This window comes from Syngnathus leptorhynchus, chromosome 3, assembly GCF_054491065.1.
Source record: "Syngnathus leptorhynchus isolate UIUO chromosome 3, UIUO_Slep, whole genome shotgun sequence".
Taxonomy (NCBI): Eukaryota; Metazoa; Chordata; class Actinopteri; order Syngnathiformes; family Syngnathidae; genus Syngnathus; species Syngnathus leptorhynchus.
In genome coordinates, this window is record NC_141197.1 from 1,968,598 (window position 1) to 1,982,643 (window position 14,046).

Below are 14,046 nucleotides of genomic sequence, written 5' to 3' on the forward strand. Positions count from 1 at the left end.
TTATAGTCCGAAAATTACGGTACTTTTTACCTTTGTGACTACTAAACCGATTTTTACTCTTAGCGAGTTTACTCCCGAGACTCAACTTTGCACTGTTATCATCCAGGAACTGTTGAACACACTTTAGTCACATCACATAAGCCATTGCCTGGCATACTGGAAAAATGCAAACTTTCTAGGGATCAGCCACAAATTAATGACTTCATTTTAATGACCTCATTGGACCTCGGCTCAAAGGCCATAACAAAAAGGGAGAGCGACTGCACATAGGATTATTCAAAAGGAAACTTCATTCAAGTAAATAAAATGAATAAATCAAAATTCAACCAAATTAGACCAAATAAGAATCTTCTAATCAAATAACTACAGAAAATACTAACTAGAACAGCAAACAATGGAGAAAAGACTTAAAGCATGCAGAGAACATTCAGTCTGCTTTGTGAGAGCTCCATTGAGCCAGCATCCAAATATTAATTCTATATTAACTGCGTGTTGTTGTTTTTTTCCTCTTGTTTTCTTACAATATGTTCCCAGCTATTACATTAGCTGCTAGCACAAGCAATTACCTTTACCACTTAACATTGCACACTAAATACATTTATTCAATTATTTTTTGCGCTGTTGTCAGTCTATTTTTCAATTACATGTGATGTGCAACAATGATTGTTCTTATGCTCTCCTAATTCGTTATTACATGATTGTTATTATGCTCTCCAAATTCGTTATTAGAGTTAGGAGAGAGTTTATATGTAGATGTATGCTGTTTTAACATTTAAGATATGACAGTTATTTTTATTTATTCAGATTTTTACGTCTGCCTATGGTTCTGTGCTGGCACTTGAATTCCGGAATTGGGTTATTTCAAGAAATGATTTCTTATTTCTGCAATGATTTTACTTCAGCCTTTATTTGGTGCTGCCTTTTTGTTTATGTTCTTATTTGGTATAATAAAAACATTACTCCAGAAACCATATAAAAAAACGCCCCTGTCAATTCTTAAAAGTATGAGCATCATGTAGCATGGCAGACAGATACTGACCGGAGACTCGTACTCTGAACTGTTATGGGTTGTTGCATGAATGAATAAACGCTCATGAAGCTGTTCTGTCATCTGTCATTTGTCTTTGCAATCAGTTAACTCGGGCAAGAGGTAAAAGATCGATGCAACTGTCAGCCAACAAACACCATGCTGGGTTAAAATTTAATGTCATGCAACCTCCTAATGAAGGAACCAATCAGAGGCAAAATATACTTTGTTAAATGCTGCAATTTTATATTGAAAACATACAAAAGGCTTTTGCTGGTTCTGTAAACTAAAATAAGCAAACTTTATATTAAGTGTAGCTCTACAATGGGATTTTCAAAAATAAAGGAACATTATTTGATCATTTAATCATCCAGATATTAGTGGGATGGAAAAGAAAATGTTATATGAATAAAATTACAACGTATTACCTGAACGCAGTATAACTTAACAGATTTATATGAAGGGTTTAACAAAGGGAGAACAGTCGTGCCAATATAAAGTTGGATGGTCGATCCATTTATATTTTTAACAGCACCGATTCATTTCCCTGCAGTGCACAACACTTCATTCAAGTTGACATACTTGGACATGTAAAACTATTTGCAAGTGAGCGCTTTTTAGAATGCCATAAAGTCCCTTGACAAATGATTAAATAATATTGTCAAAAAGAAACAGCAGCATGGTAAGTACTAAGCCAAGTAATGTAGCTCATCATGTATGTGCAGTGTAGTAGCTTCCAGATAATGTCACAGCAATAGAAATAAGACATGAATTGCTTGTAATTTATGCTCAGGTTTTTTGCCCTTTAAAACTGTCAAATTAGTTGTGTTGTTAGCCAACAAATGACCCATTAACCTATATGCGCACTTGTGTTTCATTCACAACTATTGATTTCCTATTTTCAATTAATAATTGTAATTAGTGGCAGCATATTTCAGGTCGTTTGGGAGACAGGTCGATGAGGGCATGGGTTGGCCACATGGATGAAACAGTTTACAACTCACAGCGTGTCACTTTAGACTCTAAAGTTTAGAGGAACACTGACTGGCCAGTGCCTATGTGCCTTTGCGCATCTTGATGATCAAGACATTTTTCTTTAACGGAGACCACACTGAGGAAAATTTCCCTCATCCACAACTAATGGGACTTTCCTTGCACTGCCCTTTTCCCAGGGGTTCAAGCCTGTATAATCGCTGTAATTAGACTTTGTCAACATATTTACTGTCCAATGTTGCATGAGACCTGGCAAGACTCAACACAATGAGTTTTGACTGACTTAGATTTGTTGGAAAATATCCCACCTTGCTTTCATGTACGCTAATTATATTTTAATGATCTTGTTTTATGCAAAGTGAGCCTTAAATCTGAGTTTTGCTGAAGGCTCCATTTGGCTTGGGTTAGAGGTGAGACTCCCATCACATTACTGAAGAGGAGTCATCCATTGACTAAACCATAAAAGTGAATTTGCAGGAGGATTATTTTACCAGCACTACAACAACTGAGGCACACATCAATATCAAAATTACAGACAATTAGGGCCCCATTAAAAACAAAGGATGAAAACGAGGTACAATATTACAACGGTAATCAATACATTTATTGCAATCCGACGCCCAGACACTTTGCAACGTACAACGTCAAATTAATCTTAGTTTTGAGTCAAATCTGATGGTAAAAACATGAGTTGCTGAGAAAGAAGTACACAAACTCTTTTTTCTGTATTTAATTGCAAGTGTTGAATTTTTTAAAAATGATTTTCAACATATTAATATTGGACAGGTTCTAAATAGAGATGGGGTTTTTTGGTCATGAGAGTCAAGTCTGCAAATTAAAGAGGAGTGGGTATGCTGTGGAAGCTGCTACTGTGCCCCTCATCTCTGGACCAAACCGAAGAAGACAGCCAATGAATATTTTCTAGCTATTTTCAAGTCAAAGAAAAATCAATTCTCTGAGGTGGAAAGGATCTATTGTGCTGGTTGGTCACTTCAGCTGAAAGGCAGCAGTGGATGATAAACATGTTTTGTGGAAATTAATCAGAGTGCAGCTGGAGAGCGAAATAGGAGATGGTTAGTGAAGGAGAAGGGAAGCAGGTGGGGAAGCATTGTCGATTGGGCAAGTTGTTTTACTCGTTAATGGCTTGTCCATCACGAGGTTTGGAAAACGTGAGCTCATGTGGGATTAGAGGGAAAATGGCTAATAAAAGGTTTCTGAGGTGAGTTGCCAGTGAATTTCACAATTTCGCTTTAGACAAACATGATTGATGACATTTCTGGGGTTGGAAAACGGTTTCATAGGGTGTAACAGACTAAATGACTGCTGATAAAATCCCTGTGCTCTTAAAAGCAATGTAAGCACAAAATTATATACTTGGCAAAACATGTAGATTATGGATTTCCAACTGCTACGAGGATTAAGTATCAAAGACCCTCTTATTTATTGAATTAATCAATGGGCTTGCACAAAACCACTTTTCAAATGAGGTCTTTTTCAACTATGACATTTGTTAAAGGGAAAAATATTTTTCATACATTTCCCACAACATCAGGGCCCCTATGTTGATGCCGAGCGCAAATCTAGCAACCACGGGGGTCGCGGGCGAGCTGGAGCCTATCGCAGCCGTCATCGGGCAGTAGGCGGGGGACACCTTGAACTGGTTGCCAACCAATCGCAAGGCACACAGAGACGAACAACCATTCGCACCTAGGGACAATTTGGAGTGCTCAATCGGCCTATCAAGCATGTCTTTGGGATGTGGGAGGAAACCGGAGTGCCTGGAGAAAACCCACGCGGACACGGGTAGAACATGCAAACTCCACACAGGGAGGGCCGAAGGTGGAATCGAACCCGCACCCTCCTAACTGTGAGGTGGACGTGCTACCCACTGCCCCAACGAGCCGCCCCAAATCTAGCAAACATTAAAAGAAAATTGTACGTAAGAATGTTTGTTTTAATTAATGCTGATAACTTGATGACTTGACTCTACTTGATTAAATCTGAAATATGTCTGTCCTCTGGGGATATGAAGCATGAATTAAAAGTCACTATTTATTCTGCGGCCAAAGAATCTTAATTAATGTGTGTGTGCGTGTGTTGTCAAGCTGTTTATGTATATTATCAGACAACAGCTTGCTGTTAAAATTTACTTACCTTGTGCTCAAGGATACCCTTCATTTTCACTTGTCACAAATATTGCATATTAGGAGAAAAGCCTGAAAACTGGTAAGTTTTAACTCTTAACTCAACTCCTACAATCCAAACAGTGATGGCATACATCCACTACGGGCATATGTTGTTATTTTGCATTTTTGTAGAGTTGTGTTTTTTGTTTTTGTCAGAATTGAGCAAATGAAGCTGTAGTTTAGAAAAGTACCTTAAAGAGTGGTAATTCAGTTGTTAAATTAATCCAGCAAAATCTCACAATATCCCTACATTGCTGATTTTGGAGTTATTTCCTTGTGTGTGTGATTTCTGTAGTCTTTCCTTTTCCAAGATGCCAACGGTGTGACGGGCGAGTGTTATTTTTTTCCGTTTTCATTTTTACAGACGAACAAACAATGGAAAGAAGAGAACGATTACCATCAGTGGTTAGTTGTCTGGAAGTGTGGTCCAGTTTCACGCTCAAACGCCGACTCACTATAAGGTTCATTATTTTCATCATTTTCAAATCAATCGCCACTTTCTACCCTTGAAATGCATCAGCTTCACAAACAGTTGTTACCAAGAAGACTATCAATACATTATGATATCATTTCATCGAGGCCCACGCTGTCCGTAATTCATGATATGTTGTCATAAGTGTTGTATTGTATTGTATTGTATTGTATTGTATTGTATAAAAATAAAAATAAAGGTTCTGCTTGTTGTTTGTGTCCTGCGAAAATGTCCTACCCAATGCGAAACGTCCTACTGGAGGCTAATTTGACAGGTGATTTACCGTACACTTTCATATTGTTTTGTTTAGATGCATACAGGTAGAACATTCAAAATAATTCCTCAAGAAAGTACTTTTCCATAAATGCAAGCAGGGAGGACGGTCCTGACAATTAAAATAGCCTCCTAAGAGTACACGTAAGCATAAATATAAGCAGATGCAATGTTTTGACAGTTGAATTCACCCATTAAGAGTACATATGCATTGATATAAGCAGGTAGGACCTTCTCAGCGGACATTGTAAGCATGCGTGCAAAAACGCAATGGGCAAAATTTCTTCCTCCTAGTTAAGATGTGTGTGTATGCATGCCAATTGTAACTGAACACATTTTATGAAATCATCATGTTTGCTCACAAACTAAATGTTTTACAAGCTTAATGGAGCCAATCCTAGCTATCCCTGACCCTCTCCTATGGGGCTGTGGTGAATGTTTATTTAAAACCTTTCTAGTGAATTGATTGACAAAACTAAAGAGGTACACTGACACAGCTACAGCCAATAGTTGGACCTGGCAGAAGTGTTGTGTGTAAAATGTGTTTGGGTTGGACAGTAGTATATTTAGTATACGCCCCAGGGTTGGATATTCACTGAGGACATCAATGAGTTGCTAGAATAAATATTTGAGGTTCCGTAGCACTGCTGCAAAGCTACTATGATCATGTCTATCCTTTGCACATCTGCCTGCAAAGCACACACTGAATGTAGTCTGTGATAAAATAAAGTATGAGGCTCATTGAAGGAGCTATGGGATTGTACTTTGTCATAACCAAATTTGGTTACAAAAAGTAGACTTGATTTTAGAGTTCGTGAAAGAAGGTCCAAATGATAGTACAGATAATGTAACACAATTTTGGTGTATTTGATCAAGGCAGATATTGTAGACATCATTGCAAAAATCAATTAATTGAATGAATTATCTGGTTTTATTTCAATTATTCATAGATTATTTCAATATATAAATTATTATTATATTATTAGTCATTATCATCTGAAAAATATTAGCCCCCCCTGGCAGTATTGTGGGCTGGGCACACAACGCAGGGTCATGGGCGTAATTGCCCACGTCACATGAATCAGTCGACAACATCATCCACAAAGGGAGGTCTTGCATTTTACCGATGTCATGTATAGACACACGCTAGTCTATTTCTGTTCCCGCAATGACAAGCCGGTATGCACTCGGACTGCTGTGAACCTGATTTTCATGCAAAAAGTTGCACCATACAAGTAACTGGGAACAGGCTATGTTTCATCCCACAGAGGCACAAATGCCCCGTCACGCCCAATTGTACTCAGAGTTCAGAGATCAGATCACAGTGATCGATACATATCTCAACAGGAGCTTCAATGGGTGCAAGGAGGGGACTGAGTTCAATGAATAAGTTGCCCCACATTCTTCTGCCTCCTCACATAGTATGAATGTAAAAGTGAAACATTGATTACTAAGCGCTCAGCTCAACCCTTCAATGTTGGTAGAAGATATTAGCTTGTTCAAGCATGACTCAGTTTTAAAGCGTCTTCTGAGAAATCTAGTACCGTAATTTTTGGACCATAAGTCGCTCCGGAGTATAAGTGGCACCAGCCATAAAATGCACAATAAAGTGAAAAAAACAAATATAAGTCGCACCGGAGTATAAGTCGCACTTTTGGGGCAAATCTATTTGTCAAAATCCAACACCAAAAACAGACATGAACCAGCAACAACATGCTATCCGATACGGTATGCTAACGTGACATACACAAATGAGGAGCTGAGAACGGGCCTGACGTAATATTCAGAGTTATTCAAGTAAGTATTACATAAATAACACGTTTATCAAACCATCTGTGTCACTCCAATTCATTAAATCCATCGATCGTGCTTTATGTAAACAATGCCGCGTATGCGCCGCATATGCTGAAGTCGGACCCGTTGTAAGTTGGATTTCTAATTATTCCACAGACCCATATAACGATATATGAAGTATATTTCAAATAACTATCATGTTACAACAATATTATCAAACCATCTGTGTCATTCCACATTCCAAATCATTAAACCCATCGATCAAATTCCTCGTTCTTTATGTCAACAACGCCGCGCGTGCGCTGCAGAGATCTAGTATATAACTATATTGTAGCGTTAACAAAGTACCAGGAAAGACGTGGGTTTGGTAAACGGCTCTTTATTTAACAAAACAAGAGTTCAACGAGCCAACAACTACTGAACTTCCAGGCATGGAGGTGTAAGATAGCTCCATAGAAAAGGAGCGGGCGTGCGTAAAAGCCATGTCCGAGTCCCTGGACAGCCACCTGGCCGAGCGCCGGCCCCCGACTTCCATCTACTGAGGTGAAAGAGAGCTCCCGTCGAGTAGGACCAGGCGTGCGTAAAAGCCACAATAGTTTTTCAAACCTTCTGTGTCACTCCAAATCATTAAATCCTTCAAACTCTTCGTCCCCCGTGTCACTTACAAACAAAGCAGCTAATGATGCCGGTAGTACTTCGTCATCCCGTGATCGAATCCTTTGGCCTTTAGGTAAACAACCGCCGCGTGGCACGGGTGACGTCACGTACAGTTCAAGTGACAGTAATCCCTTGCTACATCGTGGTTCGTTTTTCGCGGTTTCACTACATCGCGAATTTTTGAATTTTGAAAATTTGTGAAAAAAATCACATATAACTCGCTCCTGAGTATAAGTCGCCCCCCCACCCAAACTATGACAAAAAACGCAACTTATAGTCCGAAATTTACGGTATTTTTTGCATTGAAAAGTGTGTTGAATTACAAAACATGTACATTGAAGGTGAACAAGACGTTAAGGAAAAACTGCTTAACCGCCTTTGTCATAGCCTGCATTATCTTTAAAGTTTCATACTTGTTTTTGCTATGCTGCAATGATCAATTATAAGTATAATTCCACTAAGTACAGTATAGACCTCCAGCGATGCTGAACTACTTCCATTGAACGCATTGGAAACAATTCAATGAGCTTTCTTTTTATGTTTGTTTGTGTATCTTTTTGTCATTTAGCAGACTGCTTTGTGCTTCATGGAGAAAAAGGAACACAGAATGAGGTGCCATTATAATTCTTGGTGGTTCGAATGATCTCATATTGAATCAAACAGTCACCAAAATGGATTCAAAGCTGATAAGTTGTTAAACAAATTCCTCTACAATGTTTTGCAGACGTTGTTCTAATCCTTGAAAGGCAATGTTGGACCAAAATATTGAAAGAATTGTTGGAGTTGTGATTGTTTTATGATCAGTCGTGGTTTTCACGTGTCCTTGCAGAAGGTTTGAGGGGACGTGTGCTCTTATCTTATCAAGAAAGCAAAGACTACAAAGGCACCAGTTATCTCCTTTTATCTCATAATAAATTTTACCAGTGTTTGCTTGTCGCACTGTTCAGTTTAACTTAATTCATTCATGTCAGTGCTGAGTCTTGGCCATTATGGCATCATTTGTGTTGTAAACTTGAACAAATCAGCTAGTCCTTGAGCAACAGTTGACAGACACAGAAGGAACCATAGTACCTTTTTGTAATGCACAAAAAAAATCTCCATGAAAGGCCACGCTGCAGCCTGTTCCCAGAGGTTTTTGTCTCCTATTTAGCCAACAGCTGCCTATCAGCTCAAACCAGCGGCTTAGTTCATTCTTTCCTATGATGATTACCTGTAGTATCTTGAGACTTTGTTCCCCTAGTCTCCCGGTGGAAGGATGACCTTCCCATCTCATTCAGGACTGCAGAGTCGCTGCTTATGCACAAGTGCGGATTGAAAATTCATCTCCTCAAGAAACATGTCACGTCTTACTTGGGCCTACTTTTCCACTTTTTCCAGCACATGTCCATCTCATTTTACAGGGAACTTAACCTTTTAGACCTGTATACATTATTTACTTTGCATATCTCATGAACTCTGTCCCATAAGCTCAAGCAGATAACACAAAAAATGAAGGTGACCAACTACATGTAAGAAACACATGCTTAAATGCACGCCTCTAAATTTCTGAATGCTGAAAAAAATATATATATATATACAGTGACACACGTCAAATCCAACACAGTGCTCTTACATCTGTCAACCACACCAGGGTTTCTTTGGCCTTTCTTCCGTTTAAAAGCTTTTCTTAACCTCATGTAAATATTGAGGCATAAGCATCGTTGCTTTAAGATGTCTTGCAGCCAAATTTAACATCCTAAAACTGATAAGCAGAAGGATCAAATGTGCTCATATTTTATTTTATTTGCTTTTCCTTTATTAGATGCGCCCATATTTTATTTTATTATAAATATCTTATTTTAAAATATGCCCTATGTCAAATGTGTTACCAAAATTGCTTTACTTATATTCATGACTAATGTCCACTTATTTTTGTTCCGGCTAATTTGTATTGAACAGCAAGAACAGAGGTAGCATTCACTTTCGTTGCCAAGCTAACATAATTCCCATCCTATCCACTCACTTGCCTCACTTCACTGGGCTAGAATCAGAACAGCTCTTGTTTGTCCAGCAACAACCTAATTGATGCCAGTGTTCTGCTTGTAACACATTGAGATGTCCGATTTAATTCAATTCACATTCAAACTACTCAAATGAATGAAAATCATAAAAGTCCCTGCTTTCATCCGTCCACCCTAATGGCCAGTTCACACTAAAACGGATGTGGAACAGAATGCTAGGTAGATCCAGTATATTTAAAAGTTGTGCTGCGAACTCATTTTGCCACACGTTTACTTGTTGTTACACGTGCAGCAGATGGCCAAATGTCCCACTAGTCCTTATAATGACCACAGGTGATTAGGGTGGGAGGGGAAAGCCATGCGTTTTTTACCACTCGGTCCCTCGGACACTTGGTTACTCTGTCACTCAGTGATTTGGATGTTCAGGACACTAGGACATCTGTAGCTAATAAGCTTCACAATTCGGGCCCTTGTTTGTATGAAGCAACCTGTAATACACTTGGAAAGGAAAACAGTAAGGACAATTGACGGTCTGAGCAACGAGTGCGTCAAAACATCTCCCACTCTCATGTACAGCGACTACTGGAACTGAGGATAGTCGCTATATATGTGCGTTGTCTTGGGAAGAAAGCCAACTACATGACATTTGACAAGAGTTGGGCATATAAAAAAACAAACTCAAAATCAATTAAACATGACAAAACAAGACTATTTAAACACAAAACATGCTTACCAATGGTAGAAGTCCTGAAACTAATGTCCAAAAAGCGTACCAATGTGAACAAAAGGCAAGTATCTCCATATACACAGTTGTTATCGCATGATTTTAACTTTTCTTTGTTCTTGTGGTTTAGCGGAATACATTTTTCTTGACACGAGCAATTCACGTATCACAGTTGTTGTGAATTGTATTTGTGGACATCACTCTGCGTATGTACCACACTCAGTGTGAACTGGGGCTAAGGCTAGCTTCACACTAGATGAACAACTTAATGAGCATATCGGATTTTGGGGGTGAAATGTATTTGAGAACAATGCCTTACAGAGGTGAAAATAGACAATGGAAGTTGCAATAAATACAGTATACAGCCATATATAAGCCACACCGTCCCTCCATGCATGTAAACGCACCCACATGAACACGCACATTCCCCTACATCCACGTGCACATACAAAAAGATGATCATTGGGACTTTGACTTTAAAAAGACCTACGCACACACAAACACACACTCAGATTTTTTTTTTTAAATCCTCCTCCATGGTAATGCCCTGTAAACTCACAACAAAAGCACTCAATGAAGGACTGACCACAACGTGCTCCTTTGCCTTACATTGACGAAGCCATCATCCACGAAATTTGCTCAAACATAGCACAATTCTGGTTCTAAAATGCTGTGGAACTTCTCTAAAAAAAAAATTGAAGCCATTTATTCTTCAATTCCTTTAATGGTGGCAGCTGAAGCAAAGTTGTTGGGTTTTTTTTTAAATCTTTTTACAAAAGGCATTTGAAAAACGAAGGTCAAATCTGTTACAAGGATTCCAAAATCTAAGCTTTTCAAGCCTTTCATTTTTTGTTGCAGGCATTTAAATCATGTCACGGATTCATTTTGACCTATGTTATGCATGAAACATTTGGAAAAATTTAGATTTTGATGGCAGAGGACCATTAAGAAACAATTCAGTTGACAGGTAGAAATGCCTAACACAATGGGCAGTCACCTAATCCTAAAATGCTAGGAATTATTTTCAGTCTGATTCGCGCCTATCTTCAAACTGAGAGTCGATACTTCATCTTTTGCCTTTGCTCAGCCTGGAGGAGGTGGCAAATTTACCTAACCCTTGTTTTATACATGCCTCAGTCTTTTAAACCCTGGCAGCAATAAAGGAAGGTAAACAATGTGGTGGCTGGGTGACTGATGATGTGTCAAAAGGGCCACAGACAAACAGGTTGCAGTATAGGCTGTGAGAGAGTTTGCAGAGTTCTCGAGAAAATAATGAGACTGATAATTCAATGAAACACAGCAGAACGATTGTCATTCGTAAAATGCAACTTTTACATTTCAGCTTCTGTCAAAAAAAGAAAAAATAGCCTAAAAAAATAGTTGCTCTTGAAATCAAACATCTAAAAAGATAATTCTCCTGGACCAATATCTTCCAAATCCAAAACATGCTTTGCTCAAAAAAATGTTAGGTAATTCATGAGAATTCTGTACTTCATTTCCTTTTCTCCTTCTATGCGAGAACCTAGATTGAAGTTGATAAGTTCAATGATGCTTCTCAAATGTAACTGGTCATTTTCATGAAACTTTTTGACAATCAGTCTGTGTAAAATAATAACGCCACTTGGATTTGCATGTAAGGTATGCAACACACACTTCACTTCCCTCATACAGTTTTCCGTGACCTCACAGTGTTGTGGTGAATGGTACACAATGTAGCTACATCTGTAGCAAAGATTAGTTTTGAACTCACCGCTTGAGCAGTCCAGACCTCCCCAGCCGGGCTCACATTGGCAGGTGTCAGGAGAGACACACCGACCGTGGGCACACTCCTCAGTACACAGTGCTGACATGAAAACAGAAGAAACATTTTAATTACAATCAATTAGAATACTCTGAGGTAATTAAGACCAAGATTACCTCCTTTAACTACACTACTGACAGACATCATTAGATGATGATTGCTGCATCAAAATTAGACAATTGTTTTATCTGCATTTCAAAAATGTGTTTGTATTTTTGTGATCAAATCAGTTACTTTTTTTACAGATATTTCCGTTATGCACTCAAAATCAGTTGGGCTATTTCATCAAGAGTATATGAGGATATTAAAAAGATGATAATCAGAATGTATCAGTCAGAATGCATTCCAAAGCAGAACAAACAAAAACTACCACGTCGCTATAGAAAATAAGTGGAAACAACACGTTACACAGAGGTGAAAATATATATAAGCCGTCTTTTTTCAGTATGAGGTTGTGTAGTTGAGCAGAGCAGATTTTCACCAAATGCTTCAGTGTGTGTGGATTTGATTTAAAAGCATAAACAAGTCAACACGGACTTCACTGAAAATCAATAAACATGGATTGAATGAGTTAGAGAAATTAAGAATAGACAGGATTGTGGTGCCAATAAGACGTCTAGATTCTTATTTACGTTGTATCTCAAAAATGTATACCGTAATTTTCAGACTGTAAGTCAGGGTTTTTGTCATAGTTTGGGTGGGGGGGCAACTTATACTCAGGAGCGACTTATATGTGATTTTTTTTCACAAATTTTTAAAATGAAAAAATCCGCGATGTAGTGAAACCGCGATAAACGCACCGTGATGTAGCAAGGGATTGCTGTCATTTGAACTGTAAGTGACGTCACCCGTGCCGCGTGGCGGTTGTTTACATAAAGGACAAAGGATTGGATCACGGGATGACGAAGATGACGAAGGGCCCCACGTACTACCGGCATCATTAGCGGCTTTGTTTGTGACACGGAGGACGAAGAGTTTGAAGGATTTAATGATTTGGAGTGACACAGAAGGTTTGAAAAACTATTATGGCTTTTACGCACGCCCGGTCCTTCTCTATGGGAGCTCTCTTTCACCTCCGTGGATGGAAGTCGGGGGCCGGCGCTCGGCCGGGTGGCTGTCCGGAGACGGTGGATGGGGCTCGGACATGGCTTTTACGCACGCCCAAACATACTCTACGGAGCTTTCTTTCACCTCCGTGGATAGAAGTTCAGTAGTTGTTGGCTCATTGAACTCTTGTTTTGTTAAATAAAGAGCCGTTTACCAAACCCACGTCTTTCCTGGTACTTTGTTAACGCTACAATATAGTTATGTACTACATCTGTGCAGCGCGCGCGCGGCGTTGTTGACATAAAGGAGAGGAATTTGATCGATGGATTTAATGATTTGGAGTGACACAGATGGTTTGATGATATTGTTGTAATATGATAGTTATTTGAAATATACTTTATATATCGTTATATGGGTCTGTGGAATAATTAGAAATGCAACTTGGATTTAATGAATTGGAGTGACACAGATGGTTGGATAAACGTGTTATTTATGTAATACTTACTTGAATAACTCTGAATGTTACGTCAGGCCCGTTCTCAGCTCCTCGTTTGTGTATATGTCACGTTAGTATACCGTATCGTTTAGCCTGTTGTTGCTGGTTCATGTCTGTTTTTAGTGTTGGATTTTGACAAATAAATTTGCCCCAAAAGTGCGACTTATACTCCGGTGCGACTTATATATGGGGTTTTTTTCACTTTATTGTGCATTTTATGGCTGATGCGACTTATACTCCCGAGCGACTTATAGTCGGAATGTTATATAGGAGTAGTAGATAGTTTATGCATGAATGAATGAACTAACGAATGATTGAATGAAACCTGAGCACGAAAGGGTATCTGTCCAAAATAAAATATTTGATACAAAGTAAATCAAAATGCAAAACAGCTATGGAAGCCTGTCACTTTTGATTTGAGCCTCAAGCAGCTTACTTTCTCTATAAGAGAGGGACCTTTCAATTTGCTCATTTTGAGAATGTGGCACAACAAAAAACCTGTCCTAATTTGTTAATGTTAGCAAAGCTAAAAGGCATCCTTTGTATGTAACAAGGCCACGGGTCGCATTCAAACCA

General features: G+C 38.8%; 1 protein-coding gene across 5 annotated transcripts in view; it reads right to left on the minus strand.

Moving 5' to 3' along the window:
• Window positions 1-14,046, minus strand: part of LOC147058835 (multiple epidermal growth factor-like domains protein 11) — a 103,373-nt gene that overhangs the window by 57,344 nt on the left and 31,983 nt on the right. For all 5 annotated transcript variants that reach the window (XM_085908681.1, XM_085908680.1, XM_085908679.1 and 2 more), the window contains exon 5: window positions 11,877-11,969. In XM_085908681.1, coding sequence (XP_085764807.1) covers window positions 11,877-11,969 — 93 coding nt within the window. The remainder of the gene's footprint in view (window positions 1-11,876; window positions 11,970-14,046) is intronic.